The sequence below is a fragment of a genome, unplaced genomic scaffold (assembly GCF_019419815.1).
Source record: "Pyrus x bretschneideri cultivar Hongxiangsu unplaced genomic scaffold, Pyrus_bretschneideri_v1 Contig21, whole genome shotgun sequence".
In the NCBI taxonomy this organism is placed as follows: Eukaryota; Viridiplantae; Streptophyta; class Magnoliopsida; order Rosales; family Rosaceae; genus Pyrus; species Pyrus x bretschneideri.
Genome location: NW_025999513.1, coordinates 3,626,084 through 3,649,996, shown reverse-complemented (window position 1 = coordinate 3,649,996; position 23,913 = coordinate 3,626,084). Strand labels below are relative to the sequence as shown.

Genomic DNA, 23,913 nt, shown 5'->3' with positions numbered 1-23,913 from the left:
TTTTTCCTAGGTCTTAGAAAGTCTAACTTCCTTTGGAATAAAAAGGAGAGTAATGCGGAGAGTCAAAATTAAATAGCCGCAAAAGTGCACAAGTGTCACCTTTAATCCTTCTGTGGCAAATATGAAATTTTATCAAATAAACCTATGCATACGAGATTCCTATAGGCAGTTTCAGACAAATGTATGTAAGAGTTGACGGATTAACTGCCACATATCGCAAAGAAATGTGGTCGTTCAAGCGTTACTCTTAACAGACTTGATCAACTTTAGTGCAACTAACTTCTCGTGAATGCCTAACCAAGCATCAAGAAAGAAAATCAACCGTAGATCATGCCATGGGGAAAGATCCTGGTCGTGGTAGTGACTAAATCATCCACTTTCTACGTAGTTCACTTGGTGTTGCCATAAAGTTTTTCAGTATATAAACCCCACATGAACACGTCTTATTTCAACGAGCTAGTCTCTTCTTCTGAAGTTTCCTTAGGTCATCAATACATACAAAAATTTCCGCATTTATCAAATTCGATACCTGTGAAATAAAGTGCAGCAAAATAAGGTTTGAGTACTTAATTAAGAGCAAGAAACCATGGCGGGCGGTGGGTTTGGGGACGCATCAGGAGGCGGAGACTTCGAAGCAAAGATAACGCCTCTTGTGATCATTTCTTGCGTAATGGCTGCTAGCGGAGGCCTCATGTTTGGTTATGATGTTGGTATCTCAGGTACACATATGTGACTCAAGAGCTTTCCGTAACATCCACACATACAATTAACTACCAGCGTATGTGTTTTGTCAAAACTTCATTAGATTTAACGTATAATTTTGTTTAATTTGATATATGGATATATAACGCAGGGGGTGTTACATCCATGCCCCATTTCCAAAAGAAATTCTTCCCGGTTGTGTATAGGAAGACTCAAGAGACTGGACTTGAGAGCAACTACTGCAAATACGATAATCAAGGCTTGCAGTTGTTCACATCTTCATTATACCTCGCTGCATTAATATCAACATTCTTTGCATCGTACACAACCAGATTGCTAGGTCGAAAGTTAACTATGTTGATTGCGGGGATTTTCTTTGTAGTCGGAACAGTTTTTAATGCGGCGGCTATCAACCTTCTCATGCTTATCATTGGGAGGATCTTACTTGGTTGTGGAGTTGGTTTTGCTAACCAGGTATATAATAAAAATTCTAAATAATTCCTTTTTGTTTTCAATAAACTGGCCACTACTTCACTAGCTGGTTTTTCCTGTTAAATGTTTTGAACACAATACGTACAATTATTAAGCAAATGTACATAACTACAGGCGGTACCGCTTTTCCTTTCGGAGATTGCACCCACAAGAATTCGAGGGGCACTTAACATCCTCTTCCAACTCAATATCACCATTGGCATTCTTTTTGCAAACCTTATCAATTATGGAACTAACAAGTAAGCCAGCCAAATCTTGCCTAGCTAATTCAAAAGGACAATACCTGAACCAACAAATTTTAGTGTAGTAATATTTTCCAATCACTTAAATATAATTATTATTTTGCGTTACCATACATGCACAGAATTACAGGAGGATATGGATGGAGAGTGTCATTGGGTTTGGCTGGGATTCCAGCAGGTTTGCTAACCTTGGGGTCTCTCATTGTGGTAGACACTCCTAACAGTTTGATCGAACGGGGCAAGTTGGAGGAAGGAAAGGCAGTTCTTAAAAGGATCCGTGGTGTTGACAATGTGGATCCAGAATTCTTAGAGATTGTTGAGGCAAGTCGGGTGGCTAAAGAAGTAAAGAATCCCTTCCAAAATCTTCTTAAGCGTAGGAACAGGCCACAACTGATCATTGCAGTTATGATGCAAGTGTTCCAGCAATTCACTGGCATCAACGCAGTCATGTTCTACGCTCCAGTTTTGTTTCAGACCTTGGGTTTTAAAAGTGATGCTTCCCTCTACTCGGCTGTTATAACAGGAGCTGTCAACGTGCTATCAACCGTTGTATCAATCTACTTTGTAGACAAAGCTGGTCGCCGCATTCTCTTATTAGAAGCCGGTGTCCAGATGTTCCTTTCTCAATTGGTGGTTGCAATAGTCATGGGACTCAGAGTCCAGGAACACTCTAACAACCTTACTCCAGGCTTGGCAATCCTTGTAGTGGTTATGGTTTGTAGCTTTGTGTCTTCCTTTGCATGGTCTTGGGGACCTCTTGGGTGGTTGATCCCTAGTGAGACATTCCCGCTGGAGGCTCGCTCAGCCGGCCAGAGTGTGGCTGTGTGCATCAACATGCTCTTCACCTTTATTATAGCACAAGCCTTCCTCTCAATGCTTTGCCATATGAAGTTTGGCATTTTCTTGTTCTTCTGTGCTTGGGTCCTTGTCATGACAATCTTTGTCGTGTTCTTAATTCCTGAGACCAAGGGTGTCCCGATCGAAGAGATGACAGAAAGAGTCTGGAAGCAACATTGGTTCTGGAAGAGATTCATGGATGACTTTGAAGATGATCCCAAGGGCCATGTTTGAACTATCTCACCTCCGGTCTCTTCCTCACGGTTTATTACATTTCATGAGTTCCTTAAATGTGAAGCTTAGGATTAACTAATCCTTCCTTTACTTCTAGATGGTTGCCAAACAACCGGAGCTCTCTGCATGCCAAATGCTTCGTTTACGTTTTGAGATGCATTATTTGCACTTCCAAAATGTACTCCTTCTGTACTTTGACAGTATTTTTCAGAAATAAAACTGAAATATGTTATACAAAATGGTATGTTTATACTTGGTAGGAGCAGTTTCTGATATATTCATCCGTTTATAAACATCACCATCTTCTATGGGATGATGAGTTGATTAATATTGGTATGTCAAGGCAACAAAAATGAACAAATTCAATGCATTAGTAAGATATCTCTTCGAGGAAGCTGCTCTATATCACTTGCTACAATGATAATCTGCCACAGAACAAATATTTAACACATCCTTGCTAGAATCTTTAGTATCTTGAAAAAAGTATGAGAGAAGATAATTTCCAACTAAATCTGAAAAATGAAAATCTTTAGTATCAAAGAAATATTTAAATCTACATTGTAATAGTACGTACAATTGTGATAAAGAAAATTGAAAGAAATTTTCCAAAGGCAGAAATTTGAGAAACCAGCTGCAACGTTAGCAACCACCATATAGAGACCGTAAGATGGTTCAAGCATCCGCTTTAGCCTTGGGATCAACTTCAACCTCATCCATATATCGCTTCCAGAACCAATGTTGTTTCCATACTCGTTCAGTCATTTCTTCAATAGGAACTCCCTTGGTCTCTGGAAGTAAGAAGATCACAAAGATTGTCATGACCAAAATCCAAGCTGCAAAGAATAAGAAAATGGCAAACTTCATGTGGCAAAGCATTGAGAGGAAGGCTTGCGCTATGATAAATGTGAAGAGCATGTTGAAAAAGACAGCCACACTCTGGCCAGCTGAGCGGGCCTCCAATGGGAAAGTCTCACTAGGAATCAGCCACCCGAGAGGTCCCCATGACCACGCAAAGGAGGCAACAAAAATGCACACAAAAACCAGCACAAGAATTCCCAATCCATGTCCGAGGTTGTTAACATTGTCCTTAACTTTGAGTCCCATCACTATTGCAACCACCAGTTGAGAAAGGAACATTTGGACACCTGCTTCTAGCAAGAGCACTCTGCGACCAGCTCTGTCCACAAAGTAGATTGATACCATGGTTGAGAGGACGTTGACAGCTCCTGTTATCGCTGATGAGTAAAGGGAAGCATCACTCTTAAATCCCAAGGTTTTGAACAAAACGGGAGCGTAGAACATGATTGCGTTAATTCCAGTGAATTGCTGGAAAATCTGTTAAGAACACTCAAAAGCATAACATGTCAGACTATTATATTTGTGTGACTCAAAGTTGTCATATACTGCGTAAATTAATTAGTTAACATGCACAACTATAGGCTATAGGTTCACCTGCATAAAAATTGCAATGATCAATTGAGGCCTGTTCCTACGCTTCAGGAGGTTTTTGAAGGGACTTTTTACTTCATTAGCCACACGACTTGCCTCCACAATTTCTAAAAACTCTGGTTCTACGTTGTCTACACCCCGAATTCTTTTAAGAATTGCTTTTCCTTCTTCCAATTTACCACGAGCAATCAAACTGTTTGGAGTGTCGACCACAATGAGAGACCCCAAGGTTAGCATGAGTGCTGGAACGCCAGCCAAACCCAGTGATATCCTCCATCCATAGTTCCCCTTAATTCTGCATATATGCATCTGATATAAGTTAGTTAATCAAATAAATATTATGCTAGCTAATAATAATTTGGGTTGAAGTGGGAAGCTGGCTTAATTACGTACTTGTCAGTTCCATAATTAATCATGTTTGCTACAAGAATGCCAATGGTGCACATGAGCTGGAAGAGTATGTTAAGTGCCCCACGAATTCTTGTGGGTGCAACCTCCGAAAGGAAAAGTGGCACCGCCTGTATCATATACATACCTTAATTACTTACAATGGAAACTAAGAGTTTAGATTGATATAATTTAGAGGTAGTTATTTGAACCTGGTTAGCAAAACCAACTCCACAACCAAGTAAGATCCTCCCAATGATAAGCATGACAAGGTTCTGAGCTGCAAAATTTAGAACTGACCCGATTAGAAAGAAAACGCCAGCCATCAACATGGTTAGCTTCCGGCCTAGTGATTTGGTAGTGTACATCGCAACGAAGGTTGCTACCAGTGCAGCGAGGTACAATGAAGACGTGAACAGCTGTAAGCCTTGATTATCGTATTTACAGTAATTGCTTTCAAGTCCGGGCTGTTGATTCTTTCTATAGACGCTGGGGAAGAACTTTCTCAGGAACTCTGGCATGGATGTAACACCCCCTGCATAATTTGCATTATGAATTGATTGAGTTACAATTTTCCCCTAATGCATGCACACATGAGATAGAGCAAATTAGCTCTTAGCGAGGTGTGATGACCTAATGGCACACATACGTATGTACGTACCTGAAATACCAACATCATAACCAAACATGAGGCCTCCGGTAGAGGCCAATATACAAGAAATGATCACAAGAGGCGTGATCTTTGCCTCAAAATCTCCCCCTCCTCCTGCGGCCCCAAATCCACCACCCGCCATTGCGCTTCTGCTTTTATGTTTTTTTTTTTTTTTACCCTTTATTTACTACAGATTAAACTTACTTTGCTGTACCCTAAATCTGAAGACTTGCTCAAGACCTGAACGCTTGAGGGGATTTATATACCTGACGACCTCAAGACCGGAAGGCGACAGAGAGTGAACCACGTAGAAAATGGATGACTGTCATGACTTAGTAAGTTGCATGGACAGGAACTTTCCACATGGCGTCAGCAACTCTTGGTCTAGTCTGCCTTTTGTTGCTTCGCTTAGTCTTAGTTATGGGCAGGATATATTTAGACGGCCTAAAAGCAGATCCTCGTTCAGCTAGAACTTTGTCGATTTTGTGATTAAATATTAGCTAAATGTAGGCTTTCTAAATATCCATTTTACTAATTTTATATGTGATTGAAGTTATATTATCTAGTGGTAAACCATGTATTTATTTTAAGACTTCTATTTATAAGCTAAATCTGTTTTGTTTTAACAATAGTAGTTAATTAATATTTTTATGTTTTGACAATAAGTTTGTAAGTTTGTATGATTACAAACGATATTTGATAGGATTTTTACCATTTACAAAAAAGAATTAAAAACGCTTAAATGCAAGAGAATAAGATTATTAAAGTAGAAACAGTTCAAATAATGTCATTCTCCACAACAAGAATTGATATGGATTATTTAATTTAAAAACAATTCTTAATTAACTATATATTCAACAGAAGTTTCGAAAGATTTGAAATTGTGAATTTAAATTAAAAAAATAGAAAATAAAATAATTGAAACCAACTTCAAGAAAAACCGGCAGCAAGAAAAGAAAATAGTTTTGGAAAAATCATATGTAAAATGTACTGGGGTTTAGTTATCGTCATTAACAATCCTATATAGTTCTACCAATTATTTGTAATGTTGAAAAATATTAGTATTTATGGTTATTTGATTATTTGAGTTGTTTTTTAATTAGTATATGAGCTTAACCCAACTGAATTAGGATTTCTAGGTTTTGCTCTCTATAAATATAGCTTATAGTTTAGTACGAAGTAAAGTTAATAACCATATAGTTTCTTGGAATTTTGTAACCGGTTTGGTATTCTCGTTTGTTTATAATCTTGTTTATCGCACACTCTGATATTCAACTTGGTATTAGAGTAGGTTTTATCCTTTGAAATTTAATCTGCCCTTGATTTGTATCAGTTTGTTTGTCCGTCTTGTTCGTTGTTTAGATTGTCGTTGGTTTAGTTTGAAAAAATAATAATAAAAAACAAAACCTGTCATCGCCAAAACCTAAGTACGTAACCGAAGCCACCGCTCGCACCAGATCCTGCCCAGAAATCGCTCAGCTTGCACTTGCTCCTGCCTCTGCACCAGTTCGAACCATCGCCTGCCATTGATCATCACTGCCGCACCACCAGCCCAGTCACACCTCCTTGCTGCCCAGAACTCGGACCTGTACGATCCAACTATTGTTCGCATCTGACGCTGCAAATGCACGCAATTGATCCGTACCCATTGAACCTGCATCTCGCTAGCCTCGAACCAGTCTCGCCGCCTGCTTGCATCTCCCGCGCCCACCCACCACCTGCAAATCAGCCGTGAACCTCTCCATCCTTGTTGCGCTGCTACATCCACCGATCCACGAATCTGATCGTTTTGTTGCTGTTGTTCTAGAGGAAGATTGGTTCAATGCAAGAAAAAATTATTTTTGTTGAAGGAAAGCGTTCGAAAAAAATCCCGGGAGAAAGAAAAAGAAAAAAACAAGGTTTGGTTCCTTGAGGCCCACACGGTCAAAGAGGAAAATGAAGTTGGTTGTTTTAAAGGTTTTGCAGCCCAAGTGTTAATGCTAATGGCCTTGTGTTTTGGAGCACGTTGTTCCTCATCACAACGATTGCTCGGGTGCTTTGACATGGACATGTGACCACTCGAGTAATAGTACTTTTTTTTTTTTGTTTATTTGTTGCTACAATTGAGATATGGAAATCTTATCCGTTTAGTGACGGGTTCTATCCATACTCTCAATAGTAGCCAATATGAATCTAAATCAATTCGTCAGTTCGCCAATCAAGTCAAGTTTGCATGCCTGCCAGTCCACATCTGTTTGTTTGCAAACCCATGTCGTATACCTCCATGAGTAAGACGGGGTGTTAGAAAATATTAGTATTTATGGTTATTTGATTATTTGAGTTTGCTTGTTAGTTTAATATATGGGCTTAGCCCATTCAAATTAGAGTTTCTAGGTTTTGCTCTCTATAAATATAACTTATAGTTTAGTATGAAGTAAAGTTAGTTACGATGTAGTCTCTTGGGATTTTGTAACCGTTTCGGCATTCTCGTTTGTTTAATAATATTCTTATTATTTTGTAGTTTTGTTCGTCACACACTCTGATATTCAACTATTACCACATATATACTTGGAAGATTAGGTTTTCCCAATGCATATCCAACTCATGAATCATGATATTCAAGTTAGAACGTATATCTAATATGTAATCCATATGTAATCTTCAGATCAAATATCAATATGCAAGACTCATTAAGTTTTGTGAAAATTTTTGGAAAAACCATGCATGCAACTTTTAACGTGATATTCACCTTCAGTGATATCAATCACAAGAAGCTCTACTCAATTTCAAAGTGATATTCCAACAGAAATTGCATCAAATTACTTGTCTAAATATCCTAATGATGACCTATCATCAAGAGACATGGATAGTTTAAACGCGATGATTAAGTGATATTCCATCAGATATTGCATCAAACTACTTGTCTAAATATCGTAATAGTGGCCATTTGTCAAGCCAAATGATTTAAACGTTGTAATATATAATTCAAAGCATGCATGTATAATATCATAAGAAAATTGATAAAAAATTAAAAATTAAAAAAATTAAAAAAAAACTACATAATCATGCTAAGATTCAAGGCCCCGTCCTAATAAAAGAAATTAATTACGTATATTCATAATTGAAAAGCAAATATTATTAAGAAGAAGTAAAGAAAAACACCCTTGAGAAAAGATAAAATTCGTCCAAAAGCCTCAGTGCGTTCAGTAAATATCACATAAAAACTCTAACTAGCTAGGACTCGGCAACATAATATATATGGCAGAAAATAAAGTCCCACCTAATAGGGGCCTCTAACAAAAGTGGAAATCTAATTAAAATAATAAATAAAATTTGTTTTATTAACACACCATAAATTATTAAACACCTCACATTTGTTTTTGGATAAATTACATAAAATTATCTCAAGTTTGGGTCGAACCACAACTTCATACCTTATATTTTAAATTTTAAATTTTAACAATAGGACAAAACAAAAAAAAGTTAATAATCCCTTTAATTAAATTATTTAAAAAGAAAAAAATTATTAATTAAAAAGTAAAAAATGTTCTTCCCACCCGAGCACCTACAGCTACAGGCTTCATCTTCACCTCAAATATGGAATTTGTGGCACCTATAAGCGGTGTGTTTGAAGGAGGATCCCCATGGTTCCGTGGGTTTGAAGGAGGAAGTGTTAATCCCAGGCCGTCTAATCTCTTCTCTCTTTGTGTAGCTTCAATTCCCCAAAAAACCCATTCCTTAAAAATCAGAGGGAATGGAATCAAAACCCTAGAAAACACAAGAAAACCAGTGGGAATTTGAGATCGGAAAATCCCTTCAAAAAGGGAAAATTTGGCTATATCTACATAGCCCGAGAGGTAAAGTTGAATTTCTCCTCAATCGAAATCGAAAATCTTCACATTCGAAACGATTGACAAGTTTCTGTGAAAAAATTGGATCTTTAAAGTTGGGTCGTGGTCAATCGGGTGAGAATCTCCGTTGCGGCCTCAGATTTCCTTCATAAATGGCCTTCGCGGCCTCCATGGGTGACTGCTTGGAAACGTGGAGGTAGCAGCAGGTTCCACGGAGGACGACGAAGACGACGAGGAAAGAGGCTTCTGACTCTGACTCGGGGCCGCCAGAGAAACAAATGTGAAATGTTGGAGACAGAAGAAGAGGAGAGAAGATGGAAGAAGGAGGAGCAACATGAAAGTACTTTCACAGCGTGGTGGATCTGGTTCTTGCCGAAACAAGAGCGACAAGCCGGCCGACCTGCGAAGAGGGCTGCTTGACGAGAAGGCAGACTTCTGATTTTTTTTGTTTTTGGTTTTTTTTTTTTGGGAGTTTTAACTGTGTCTTTTCAATTAATAAAATATTCTTGTCAAAATAACTGATTAAAATACTTGTTTACATTTAATTGTTAAATAAAAATTAATAATTAATTAATTTTTTTATCCCAGTTGACGAATGTGTGAGCCTCGTTCCTGTCACATCATCATTTAATAGTCAAATTAATAAAAAATTTAACAGAGATTTGACATTGCAACGAATTTATAAGTTGAGGTTTGATATTGCAATATTTAAAACATGAGGTATGATATTGTAATCGACTTATAATTAAGGTAGTTTTGTGTAATTTAACCTTTGTTTTTTCACTTAAAATTTATCTTAATACACCTTACATTTTATACATACGCCCAACATTTTTCACATCAATTGCGTATACATACTTCATGTTTTTTTTATTTTTTACTTCTGCATAATCATAAAACCGCGCAAATGCATGGCAAGCTTGACCTCAACATGAAACAACAACCATGCAAATGCCACTGCAAAATTAAGGAAGCTGTTAGTCATTCTTTTCGACGGCAAGAGTCAAAAACACCCCTAGCGTGATGTCTTGATGGCATTCAGAATTAGGCAGTATGACAGTATGGTGGAGAGCCTCCTCAACAACCTTAGGATACTACTTCCACAATTCATTGCATTGCCTAGACCGAGAACCTCCTTAACAACCTTAGGATCACAGTATGTAACAACATAGTGGAGAGCCTAAGCATCATCTAACATAATATCAGACTCCTTAAGCCGAAGTCCAACCAGTTCAACATCATCAGAATCCTTGTCGATTCTCCTGATTCTCTTATCCTTTATCGGCTCAATTTCTTACACATTTGATTCACCATTTTCCTGAAATTTGAGACGAAGCAGTTTGATATCATTTGAAACTTCATGCGGAAGCTCTTTCTCTATAGCCATGTTGTCAAGATCGAACCTTGCTACCCTATGGATGCAGTGTCAGAGCAGTTGTCTCAGTTGGCAGTGGACGGCAAACCCTCTCACATCAGACTTCTTGATGTTAACAACCATGTTCGATTCGTTAAAAATAATTTTTTAAATTAACGTGTTTGTAATTTCATTGATTAGAGTTTTGTTCTATAATGGAGTTGAGATTGAATTTATAGTTGAAGAAGATAAATAATCTTGGGATACTTGAGGTGTATTTATAATTTTTTTTACTTTTTAAAACTTTATGAGGCCAAAATAGTTATTGCATATTAGGGTATATAAGTCATTTAATATTAAATTTTAATGTGTGTGTATTCAACATTATGTGAGGTGTTAATAAAAAAAAGCCATATATAAAGGTTTTCTAGTTAAGTCAGAATTTGGACCGCAAAGAAAATATCCCTTTTGACCAACCAAATCAGTTCAAATTTTATCTCAAAAGATCTTTGTTATAGCTCAACACATCCTCTTTAAGTCCTCAAAAGGAACTTTCCTCAAAAAACCTGTATTGATCGTCAAAATGCCCAAAACGTTCCTAAACGTCAATGTTGGAAAGCAACGCAGACATCCTTCTTTTATTCGCTCGGTCAAACAACACTGAATTAAAATACAAAATTTTGGAACAATCATCTTGAAAGACTCGCAAACCAACTCCAGTTGGAATTACTCCAAAATTCCTACGTAATGCCCAAAGTAGATTCGCATGTCCTACAATTGAAATATAAAGTAAGTATGAAAATTCTATCAAATTAACAAATAAATTAAAATTAAGAATAGGTTAAATATATAGAATAATATCGACTCATCAATATTTTACACAAATCTACTTTAAAAAATCGTACAGGTTTGAATCAGAAATGCAGTGAGTTGAAGAATAAGATCCTAACTACCTAGGACAGTCCATCACTTGCATGGTCTTACGCATAAGTTAATTAAGATTTTTATGCTCCATTGATATTAAAATGTGGGTGGCAAGAAAAAAAATATAAACTTTAAGGAAACCCAACAACCTCAGCCCTATATTTATAGATTTTTTTACTACAACATTTATGAGAATAGGACAATTTACACTTTTTTTTTTACTCTACCGCACATGACGGTACAGGTCACCGGCACCAGTGTTGGGGAATTCATACTTACAAAATTAAAGTGTATTCATACATCATTTATTTTTAAGAATTTTAAAAAGTCATAGATTTTAATAGATTTTGAGTGCATTTATGAAATGACTTTTGTTATAGCAAAACCGCTTCCTCTAAGATTTTATTGAATTTCATTTTTTTTAATTCTCTGATGATATACTTTACTATCCATCATAATATAATGACTGTTATTATGATCACTTCTATAATCATGTTGTCATAATCACTTATCTTTAGGCTAAATAATGACCTAATAGACTCTATAGAATTATAATTTAACCCTCGATTGAAAACGAGCTTTAAGGAAAATAACATCATTTTTTTTTTCATTTTTGAACATTTAGCCAAATGTCCTCAGTTCGTCCAAAAGGAGAAGCAAAGGCCATTAACCAAGGGACACAACTGTCAGCTTTATTCCATTTTTCTCCACCACTTAATCTGTTACTTTATGTTTGAAATATTCCCACAACATACGACTCATCCCCTAGACTGACACTTGGAAACCATACACACATTTATAAGCCACGTCAACTTTTTTGATGAAATTGACAAAATCTAGCTAAACAATGATAACAACAATTAAGCTTAATTTTGTTAAGTGGGATGAATGTCAAATTTCAAAGGGAGTTAAGTGGCAAAATGTTAAACGTTACGAAGAAGTAGGATTGAAGTCAAGTTTCAAGAGGTATTGCGAATAAATAAGATAAAAAAAAATAAAAAAAAACTGTTTACTTGATGGCTTGGATAACCCTGGAAATTGGTAAAATGAACTTTTAAGTCTATAGTCATACAGAGACGAGTTCAAGCACGCCCCCTGGTGCCGTCGTCCATAAATCTCTTCCAGAACCAATCTTGTTTCCAGACTCTTTCTGTCATCTCTTCGATCGGGACACCCTTGGTTTCAGGAATTAAAAACGTGACAAAGATTGTCATGACAAGTACCCAAGCAGTGAAGAACAAGAAAATGCCAAACTTCATGTGGCAAAGCATTGAGAGGAAGGCTTGTGCTATAATAAAGGTGAAAAGCATGTTGATGCACACAGCCACACTCTGGCCAGCTGAGCGAGCCTCTAGCGGGAATGTCTCGCTAGGGATCAACCACCCAAGAGGTACGCAGGACCATGCAAAGGACGACGCAAAACAGCAAACCATAACCACCACAAGTATGGCCAAGCCTGGGGTAAGGTTGTTAGAGTTGTCCTGGACTTTGAGTCCCATCACTATTGCAACGACCAATTGAGAAAGAAACATTTGGACACCGGCATCTAACAAGAGCACGCGACGACCGGCTTTGTCAACAAAGTAGATTGATACAACGGTTGAAGGGACATTGACAGCTCCTGTTATAACAGCTGAGTAGAGGGAAGCATCACTCCTGAATCCCACGGTTTGGAACAAAACTGGAGCGTAGAACATGATTGCATTGATGCCAGTGAATTGTTGGAACACCTGTACAAAACATTAACACATCAACTAAATGAGAATATCAGAATAAACTAATTTGTATGTTTTATAAAATAAACGAAGATGAAATAATTTATCAATTATTGACCTGCATCATAATAGCAATGACTAGCTGAGGCTGTTGGGGTTTAAAAATGTTTCACTACTCTGGAGATGTTTATCTCACAAAGAAAAATGTAACGCAGCGGAATTGATAGGCAAGAGAAAGAAAGAATTCTCAAAGTATTACACAAGGTTTTTATTCACTCACAAACTTAGTACAAAAGGAAACACTCAAACACTCTTAGAAGCTTTGTTGCTTTTTCTTACTTCTTACTTGACACTCTCACTTCTTGCTTCTTGCTACTTGCTCTCTCTTGGTTGTTACAAATGGTGTGGATGTCTTCTCCTTTTATAGGCATGGATGAAACCTTGGAGAAGCATGAAAACATTATGCTAGAGATATCTAGATAATTCCACTACCTTCCTAAGCTAAAATTATCTACACTAATCTTGTATGTTGGTGGAATCCTCACCATTCTTTTAGACTCTTCCACCAACTTGAACTTTGCTAGAATTCTCTAGCATGTGCATGGATCTTTCTTTGTGTATGGGCCGGATCAATTATCTTTGGGCCAAGACAAGATTACAATTCAACAGAGGCGTGTTCCTACGCTTAAGGAGATTTTGGAAGGGATTCTTCACTTCTTTAGCCACACGACTTGCTTCAACGATTTCTAAGAATTCTGGTTCCACATTGGCAACACCTCTTATCTTTTAAGAGCTGCTTTGCCTTCATCCAACTTACCACGAGCAATCAAACTATTAGGGGTGTCTACCACTATGAGAGAACCCAAGGTTAGCATAGCTGCAGGAATGCCAGCCAAAGCCAATGATAGCCTCCATCCCCATCCCCCTGCAATTCAGTGGAGCAAAAATACATTATAATTACTGTACCCGTCCAAAATAAAAACCACATGTACATTTTAGCTTAGCGAAATATATTAAACACCTACTCATCATATCATTAAGTACTATTTATGACTTCATATTCTTGTGAAATTAAGGTGCAATATTGGACTTACTTGGAAGTTCCATAGTTGGTAAGGTTTGCAAAAAGAATGCCTATGGTGACATTGAGCCGGAAGAGTATGTTAAGTGCCCCACGAATTCTTGTAGGCGCAATCTCGGAAAGGAACAGTGGCACGGCCTGATATATGCACAGAAAATACAACATGATCAAAAATAAAATTATGGGTTTATAACATGTTGCATATATGTGCTCGTACGTTTATGCATTTTAGGGCCAGTTAAGCAGTGCCTTCCTGTAGCTAATTAAAAGTCTTTTTGACAGGGTTTGTCGAGAAAGAAATTAAATGTTTATTGGTTGTAAAAGCACTTTCTGGAGAAGTATCTAATATTAGTGTTTGTTTGATAAGAAAAAATTATGTGCTAATGAAATCATCCCAACAAGAGTGTTTCCTACAAAACCACTCCCAAACATGCTAGGTTCAAAACAAAATACTACTATCAGTGGTAGTTGGAGATAAAGTTGAAACTTAAGATACCTGGTTGCCAACGCCACATCCAAGTAAAATCCTCCCAATAATAAGCATTAGAAGGTTCTGAGCTGCAGCATTGAAAACTGTTCCAATTAAGTATAAAGAAAACCCCAGCAATCTACATGGTTAGTTTTCGGCCTAGGGTTCGGGTTGTGTACTATGCAGCAAAGGTTGATGTTAAAGCAGCGAGGTAGAGTGAAGAAGTGAATAGTTGTTTGATTATCCTATTTGCAGCAATTGCTGTCAAGTCCTTTCTGTTGAGTTTTCTGATAGACAATTGGGAAGAATTTCTTCAGGAACTCGGGCATGGATGTAACACCCCCTGCACCAAATTCACAATATTATACCAATATTTAAAATGAAAATTAAAATTAGAAGAATGCTTATTGTTTTCTGAACAGAATCTGTGTAAAAGTGTAGCTATAAAATGATTCATGGAATCCATTAAGGGGAAACTAAATTTCAGCGATAAACTAGATTGAGGTGAAGCCAACCAAATCAGCTTCACTTTTGTGCTGCACAGTAAATTCTCATATTGATTGAAGGAGCTTAGAAACAATTTTGAGAACCAATTTATCTATAGGCCGTTTAAACGAGCAGATGATAATGGTAACTTTTTCTCACCACTATCACTTAATTAGTAATGCTATGCAAACTAAATAATTTCATTTTTATTCACCATGCATTTGTCATTTATTTAAACATGAGCTCAACATGACACTCATGTTTTTTTTTTTTTTTTTTTTTTTTGGAGTAATTGAGCAGCGAAAAAATGTGATCGGTGCCTTTAATATTGCCTGTTACCATTTAGAACCAATCGATTTTGAGAATATGTAATCCAATGAATTCTCGTCTCTTAAATTAAATCCAATCCAACTATATTAGTGATTATAACAAGGGATCTTTTGATATAGACGCCTCAATTTTGAATTTTCTAGATCAAATATTCGTGTTTTTTAGTGATTTGATTAAACTTTTTTTGTCATAATTTTGGTGCTATATGCACATTATATTGTAACAAATTTCCTATAATCTAGCCTTTTGATTACGCTCTCTTCAGTTAGAGATAATTGTAAAAAAAAAAAAAAAAAAGGTTAGTTAGATTCAATTTATTTTCACAATAATGTTACAATTTAGCAATAATTATCTACGATTGAAGATATTTTCTTTTCAAAATAGTTTAAAATATTTTTAAATCCCCCAAAATCAAATGTACCGAAATGAGTTTTTCTTTTAGTACGTTAAGAGAAAATAGGATTGAGAATAGTATAAACATACCAATACACAATGTGTACAAAATAAAACGTACCAAAATAAAAATAATGTACCAATATTAACAATATGTATCAAATCAAGCGTACCAAAATTGCATATAAACGTACCAATTAATGATTTTTGTAAATTCAAGCGTACGCACAGCTAATATGTACGTAATATATTGTACTTAATAATAATTCGTCAACAAATATACTTAAAAAAGCAACAAAAAAAAATATAATTTCACAAAAAAATTACACGGAGCTTTTATGTTGATCACCAACTATTTGAAAAAAGAAATAATATTAAATTGTTTGCATAAAAAAAAAAAGCATATTTGGAAAAAGAGAAAATATAGTTTAATTACTAAAATCTCCATTAAATAAGGAAAAATGCATCCTACAGATAAAAGGATAAATTCAAAATTTATTTTAATTTTAAAAAATAGAGGTGACTATTGGTCAAAACACTTTAATCAAAATTTAAAAAGGTACAGATATTTAATCTAAATGGTATAGAAAAACTGTAGGGAATTCTAAATTCCCTTATAACAATTCATGGATTTTAGTACCCATATATTCCTTTTCCGCACAAGTTTCCTAGTCAATAAAAGGCATTATGACATTGGAAAACAGCACAATGTTGAATTACACAGAGAACTCAAGCCCTAACTAAAGATAACAAGTGTAATTAGATCAGTCAGTTTGATTAGTTTTTCGCCCTTGAATTAGTCATTTTGATTAAACTTATGAGTGTTATTATGTCCACTCACATATTTTATTTCCTCACCCCATGCATATTAGTTAAAATGTGATTGAGGAATACATATAAGGTGGGTGAAAAAAATAGAGCAATGCATATAGCAGCATGAAAATTTAGTTATAACTTTTCAGTTGCACTTTCATTTTTACCAATAAAAGAATTTAACATTCATTCACCAACTGTCTTTTGGTCCAAGGACAATATTTTTCCAATTCTAGAAGACGTCATTGAGATGAAGGAAAAAACAAATTCACATTCATAATAATCAACGAGCCAATAAATCAAATCCAATTAAACTTTATAGGATTGGATTGAATCGGCCATATGGTGTTACTCGGAGTTCTAACATCCCAAGCTACTACCAAACACTCATCAAAGAATGCGTAATGCTCACTCCTAAAGTTCGATTATCAAAAAGATAAAAGGCATAAAATGTGCATCATGAGACACAAATTTGTCATAGATAACCCAAGGCCTTAGGCCAGATTTGTACTAGTGAAGGGGCGTCACGACTTACACACGTACCTGAAATGCCAATATCATAACCAAACATGAGGCCTCCACTGGCGGCCAATATACAAGAAATGATCACAACTGTCGTGATCTTTGCCTCAAAGTCTTGGCCGCCGGAAGTCTGGCGCCCCAAGGCCTCCGGCCATGATTGATTTCTCTACTTCTCTACTTCTACCTCAGACTTAGGTAAAGACGTCTGGGTGACCGGGATCGAATGAGGAAGAGACTGCAATGAGGTTTACATTATTACGAGAGGCTTTATTTATACGTAGACAGCTTGAAGGCAACAGAAAGTGAACGACATGGAGAATGGAGGATTTTTTTTGTCCGTTCACGGTCAGTATACTGCCACATGGCATGATCTATGGTTGGTAATCATTCTTGATGACGTTGTTGGTCAGCGAGATGTACTTGTATAAACTAGTCAACAATATTGGATAATGATCCAGTCTAAAATATGACACGGATTTTTAAATAACTATTTACCTAATATACAAAAAGGATTTTTGTGGAAATTGAATAATCCCAAATTAGGCCATAATATGTACAGCCTCTTTCTAGATAATATTGTAGGAAGTTAATTAGGGTGAATCAAAATTTTTGTTACTTTATGTGCAACATTTATCCTTGTAAAGCTGCGCTAATTAAGGGCATTGGATTAACAATATTATGTTGCTCACCGGTCATGGGATTTCATTTAAATTTTAGTCATCTTCAAGTACAAGAGCAACAAGAGGCTAGATTTTGTTTGAATTTTTTAACAGCCATATTGAAGAGGAAAATTTGAATTTGCCTCTCAGATCCTTCAAACTCGAAACCTCTCAGATAGAAGTTGAGAAAATTATAACTAAACTGTAGTTTTAAATAGCTTTTACAGTTTGTTCAAAAAAAAAAAAAAAAAAAAAAGCTTTTACAGTTTTTTTTCTTTATGTTGTAATTTGTACTTAATGCAAGTCAATTCTCTATTGAGCGATCTCGTTAGTAATCGAAAATTAAAATTGTGCATTGTTATTGTTTGAGGTTGATATAGAAGTCCCACTACATTTATCAATTCATCCCAGTCAAAATTCCCACCATACTTAATCACGTGCTCTGCCACCGCATGAGTTGCATGATTGCATTGCCGATGGGTAAAGCAAAACCTCACCAACTGGAACAAACTCTCCATCCTCCAAATACCTTGGAAATAAATATCAAGTGTCACATTAGTCGTGATCTCCTCGTTAAGCATTTGGATCAAACCTTTTGAATCTGATTCCACCACCAAGCAAACCACCCCATGCTCCATAATATCACTATTAAGAATCATCTCCATAGATTTTTATAAACTTTTTTAAATTTTAATTGAATACACCCAGATTTCTAAGAGATTGAAACCTAATCAAAATTCTATTGTTCAATTACACTTGGAATGTTATAAACTTTTTTTAAAATTCTAAAGGTTATGTATTCAATTGAGAATTTGAGAGATTTTAATGGATTTATAAATCCGTAGATTTTTATGAAGTTTAATTGATTTGTAGATATCTCATGTAAAATTTTGATTCAATTCTCTCGAAATCTTATTGGTAGATGTGAGATTTGTGAATGCTTAAAATACACTACGAAATCTCTCGAATTCCCTCGAGTTCCTCAACTTTTTCAGATTCCTTAAAATCAATTTCTAATTTTTTTTTCCAAAAAGGGGGCAATTGGTGGCAAGTCACGATTATCCACCCATTCCAAGCCCGGAAAGGCTGTGGAAAATTTTTCGCTACCCGTGCCCATAGTCAAACAAACTCACCAGCTCAGATAATCAAACTCGAGACCCTCCACATTTTTTTGTTTATTTTGGGAGTAGCAATATGCGCCCTTACCAAAAGTCCATTTGATGTGGTTAAAAAATCATTTCTAATTAAATACACCTAAAATGTTATAAACTTCTTTAAAATCTTAATTGAATACACCCGGATTTCTAAAAATTTTAATAAACTATCTTAAAATCATGATTGAAAACACTTGTATTTCAGAGAGTCACATAAAATCATGATTGAAAACACTTGTATTTCAGAGAGTCACATAAAATCTTGATTGAATACCTCTAAATTCATTAAAAGAATTAAAATCTCTCAAAATCTCAATTGAATACACCCTCCTAATTGAATACATCCAGATTTCTATCTTAAAATGTTGATTGAATACACGTAAAATTTTAGAGAATCACTTAAAATCCTAATTGAATACCCTTAGATTTATTAAAAGAATTAAACTATCTCAAAATCCCAATTAAATAAACCTCCTAAATTTTTTATTTTATCCCTTCACTAGAATTCCATAGCAGCATAAATATTAAAATTTCTTATTTGTATTGTAGGTCTAATTTACTAAATCATTGCAGCGATAGTAGAGAGAAAGAGTGAGTTGTAATTGTGAGGTGTGTATTTCATGAAATTTGCTTTTATTTATAGTAGTATAGAAAGTAGATTCCTTGCCCGATATGATTAAAACTCTAATAGGATAATATATAGTTTAAGAGATATGATAGAATCCACAAGGATATTCCAGATATGATAAGGTTTACACAATCACATTTCTGAACAAATAGGATTGCAATAATTTGATTTTTGTTTCAATATTTAATTAGTATTTTTTAAAAAAAATAAAAATAAATCATTCATTTATTATGTTTGACATCCTCCAATATAAAGGAGCATAAATCTTTTTTTGACAAAAAAAAAAAAAAAAAAAAAAAAAAATCTTTACGTGCCTAGTTCTCTTATTAGCGATGGTCTGCGAGCATTATTATTACAAGAGAAATTTTATTCGAAACATGTATCTCTCAACTCAACTTATAATTATAATGTAAATTATCATTTTTACCTATTATGCAATTATCATTAAAGGATTGAATTAAAATTTATAAATACACCCTACATTAGCAACAACCAAACCACCATGACTTCGCTTCAATCTTGTATAATAATAATAATAATAATAAATAAATAAATAAATAAATAAATAAATAAAAACTTCACCCTCTCAATCCCAAACCATAAAATGCTTTTATAGAGAGAGAGAGAGAGAGAAAAAAAAAGAAGCTCTTACAGACTAATGGAGGGTGATTTTGTTATAAACATTGTATTTAAGTGTGATTGTGCAAATCCTAGATTATATTTGATACTATTTATTCTTTCTTATTAGGACTTGTATAATTGTATTCCTTGGGGGAGAAAGATTCATCATTCCCTTATTACTAAAAATAAAGGCACTACATAGGGGAATAACACATCCTCCACATAACCCTACAAACACATCACTTGACACACCCCGACCGAGATCAGGGCGTGATGGCCGTCACGTGGAAGTGACGTAGCCATGTGCACAGTGCGGAAGCTAATAAAGTAGTAACATAGAAGTACGAATAATCAAAAAATAGCATACTTAAGGTCAAAGTAATACGTGCTAGCGCAAGTGAGACACAAATTCAGAGCGGAACTCTAAGCAGTCCAAACTAAAATAGCGTTACAACAGTGCACCCGAAGGTGAACATACAATGGCGATCGTCTGTCAGAAATGCCGAGAAAGCCCTCTGGGAAACCACCAAACCAACTGAACAGCTAGAACCTGAAGGGGCGCAAAACAAAAGCGTGAGTGGGCAAAAACAAAGCTCTTTGAAAACCATTTAGTAAAATACATTCTAACCCCTCGCCGTAAAACCTGTATACTTCTCAGAAAATAAACATATATACGTAGGTATGGATATACCAATCATACTCAAGAATATGCCATGACGAAACCTCATAATGAAATGCAAGTGCTCAGGTATAAATCATATCAACAACAGATAATCTGGCGGCCGGAGTCACCTAACGTGACCTGTACGGCTGCATATATAAATATAGAGCTCAAATCTCAAACTCAATAACTGAACCTGCCCACGAGTCGAAACCACCTAAAGTGGTCTGTACGACAGGCATGGGTGTAACATATATATATATACACGCTCTAGTGCTACGATCACGTGAAGGCTGTGCGAATAATCGCGGGTCACCTACGAGTCGGAACCACCTAAAGTGGTCTGTACGACAAGACTGTGCACCTAACTTGGATCCAAGCTGAGCGTATGGTGCGGGAGGTGAACAACATGTGAAAGACTGTGCCCTACTCTGGGCGGGAGCACTAACACCGAGGGTGCAGGTTATGAGCTCTCTAAGTATCTCGAATCACCACTTAAACGTAAACATGAATAACACTTACCTGGCACTTACCTGTGCGTCCACATCACCAAATATGCATATGTATATAAATATATACGCCCAATCATGCAACTAATAATGCATAAGTAACAATAATATAATGCATGGCATATAACTAATAAACATTTATATAAATTTCTGGGAATTTTAAGTATATAGGTATATACGGAAAACCAAAAGCCCACTCACTGGTAAGTGGAAGGGTCGTAGCCCCCCTGCCTCGAGTGACCACGCTCGTCCTCGGGATACGTCTCACCTATATGCGAAAATACTATAAAAACGTTAATTTTAAAGCACATAACCCTCCTTTCGTAATAACTTCTCATACATTGCTCAAAATGGACAATTGAATATACCAACGTGCTCTACACAATCTCAGGATCACACCCATATTTTTAGAAAAAATTTCCACCGCCGCACGCGCCCCCACGCGCCGGCCAAGGCACGGCCACACGCGCCGGCCACGCGCAGGCACGTGCCTGGCACGCTGACGGCGTCAACTGACGCCGTTAGGAACATTCCGTCAGTTTTGACAGATTCCGTTAACGGCGTCAGGAATATTCCGTCAGAATTGACGGAATATTCCATCACCTTCTCCGGCGCCGTCGCCGGCGCCGGAAAACTGGAAAAACTTTAAACCTTGATATCTTGGTTATTTTTCGTCCAAATTTCATGAAATTACCACCAAAATGAAGCTTAGACCTAGGAGAATACAAATATACAACTTTTAAGGCCTAAAAACCACAAAATCTCACCTGTCACTAAACTCCAATTCCGGCCAACTTCGAATATGGCGATCCCGACGTCCAAATTCACCAAACGAACCACTCCAAGACTCCTTGGGACCTCACCAAGCTACCTACAAACTTCATTTCCCCAAAAACGTGAGGAATTACGTTCGCATAAATAGTACCCCAAAACTGACTTCGTGGAATCGACGTGAAAACGTTGTAGTTCTTACCTGAAAATGGTATGGTTGGACTCGTACGAGCCTCACGAGCATGGATATGTATTTTGTTCCTTCGATCTGTGACGATTTGGGTAGTTGGTGTGTGTGTCCGTATGTTATAGGGAAAACGGGAAGGGAAAGGAAGCTCGGGAAATCACAGGGAAAGGGATAGGGAGTGGTGCAGGTGTGGGAGTGTGTGTGTGGCCCAAAGACATGCCAACACAACACAAAAACAACCAACAATGTAACGAAAACAAGCTAGGGGTAAAAGTGTCTTTTCACACGTACGTTTTCGATAATTTCAGGACGGGATGTCACATCACTTCTCCCTACTCTCTCTGTCGTGCGCCACCACTCTCCCTTGTTAAATTAAAATGAACCACAACATGTTATTAGCACTCTCCTACCGCTGCGCTTAACATGACATTTTCTGCATCAAACCAATTCATCAGTATCATCATGCAATTAGGTTGTTCCAAAATAACGGTTTTTATCTCGATAGTTTTGCAGCCTTGATAGCATGAACATTCATCATAATGCATGACCCAACTTCAGGTTTTTTCGAATTTTAGATTCTACATAAATTGTGTATGCATTATAGTCATAATTGTTGAATTATGTGAATTGATATTGCCATGAATTGCATCAAATATTTGTCCCTGCATTAAATTATTTGTTGAATATGCATTGAATTAATCTGGAAATTGAAAAAAATTAAAAAAAAAATCTAGGGTTCTTTGAACCCAAGCCCTAGCCCGAAGCTTTGAGCCTCTAGAACCCAACCTAAAACCCTGACGCCCTTCACGACATCGCACACATGGCCCACAGCCATGCCCAGCCACCACGACTACCATCGTCGACGACCTGCAGTCGTCGCCGACCCTGTTTTTGGCAGAGATTCATATGAATCTCCATGGATTTCAAAAACCTAACTTGAATACGAGGGTTTCTTGGATTGTAGATGTCGAGATTTCTTTCTCCGTCACACAATTAAGGGTCCATGTCATAACCGTGACTTGTTCTGAGTTATTTTGACCAGAACACGACTGCCTGAAGTGGTGGTGTTGACCTTTGTCCTCGGTGACCACACCCAGCAAAGCTGGGTGTTCTTTTGGCTGAAACCCAAGCTCAGTTAGACCTTGGTTTCTACTCGACCTGGAAATTTTTTTTCCTTCTTTTTGGGCTCACCTGCAGCGGCCCATTGAGTTGGCTCGGTTCAGCATTTACATCAACCCAAAGGGCTATGGTATCCCCGTGCACAGAAGCCTACTAGATCTCAGCTAGTAGCTAGTGAGTCGGTGCACCTGATCACAGCCCCGCATAGCTATGGTGTTTCCATGTAGCGCGACACATAAGATCGAGTCCCCCAGGTACACACACGCTGCGAAGCAAGGGATTCCCACCCCTCAGTGGGCTCTCATGTATCTCACCCAACATTGGGCCTATTTCCTATAGCCCAGAAAGCCTACATCTTTTTTGTGCTTCAACCCACCCATTAACCTACCCAATTTTGGGCCGGGTTATCATGGGACATATTCACTTAGCCCACCCGTGGGCTTTGGTCCATGTTTGTGGGCCCGAGCTTAATTGTTTATTTTTTTTAGACAATATGGGTTTTATAATTTTTCACCCACACTTTAATTTTGGCCCGAAGTCCAAAAAATTAATTCAATTATTATAATAAACCCTGAAGATCTATTTGCACATTTTTCTTGTTGCATATTTCTGTGTGTGTATATATATATATATATATATATATATATATATATATTTGTGTTTGTCTACAAGAACATATGAACCTGAAGTTC

At 36.6% G+C, this 23,913-nt stretch overlaps 2 protein-coding genes and 1 pseudogene across 2 annotated transcripts; 1 reads left to right on the top strand and 2 right to left on the bottom strand.

The window, feature by feature from the left end:
* Nucleotides 1-475: 475 nt before the first annotated feature.
* On the top strand, nt 476-2,746 carry LOC103956662 (sugar transport protein 13-like). Its single transcript, XM_048584614.1, has 4 exons — nt 476-719; nt 854-1,176; nt 1,309-1,433; nt 1,559-2,746. Exons 1-4 carry the CDS (start codon nt 587-589, stop codon nt 2,505-2,507), a joined length of 1,530 nt encoding a protein of 509 aa, XP_048440571.1. The 5' UTR covers nt 476-586; the 3' UTR covers nt 2,508-2,746.
* A 275-nt stretch (nt 2,747-3,021) lies between these two features.
* On the bottom strand, nt 3,022-5,433 carry LOC103956663 (sugar transport protein MST4-like). The gene is made up of 5 exons (XM_009368682.3): nt 5,005-5,433; nt 4,556-4,878; nt 4,350-4,474; nt 3,960-4,251; nt 3,022-3,842 (listed from the first exon to the last, which is right to left on the bottom strand). Exons 1-5 carry the CDS (start codon nt 5,135-5,137, stop codon nt 3,180-3,182), a joined length of 1,536 nt encoding a protein of 511 aa, XP_009366957.2. The 5' UTR covers nt 5,138-5,433; the 3' UTR covers nt 3,022-3,179.
* A 6,340-nt stretch (nt 5,434-11,773) lies between these two features.
* Nucleotides 11,774-17,067, bottom strand: LOC103956654 (annotated as a pseudogene).
* Between the last annotated feature and the right edge of the window lie 6,846 nt (nt 17,068-23,913).

Bases quoted from the DNA above. Each gene is read 5' to 3' on its own strand.
- LOC103956662 (XM_048584614.1), top strand. From the start codon at position 587: ATGGCGGGCGGTGGGTTTGGGGACGCATCAGGAGGCGGAGACTTCGAA. The intron at 720-853 runs GTACACATATGT...TATATAACGCAG, and splicing joins TTATGATGTTGGTATCTCAG to GGGGTGTTACATCCATGCCC. The intron at 1,434-1,558 runs GTAAGCCAGCCA...ATACATGCACAG, and splicing joins ATCAATTATGGAACTAACAA to AATTACAGGAGGATATGGAT.
- LOC103956663 (XM_009368682.3), bottom strand. From the start codon at position 5,137: ATGGCGGGTGGTGGATTTGGGGCCGCAGGAGGAGGGGGAGATTTTGAG. The intron at 4,475-4,555 runs GTTCAAATAACT...TATATGATACAG, and splicing joins GAGTTGGTTTTGCTAACCAG to GCGGTGCCACTTTTCCTTTC. The intron at 4,252-4,349 runs GTACGTAATTAA...GCATATATGCAG, and splicing joins ATTAATTATGGAACTGACAA to AATTAAGGGGAACTATGGAT.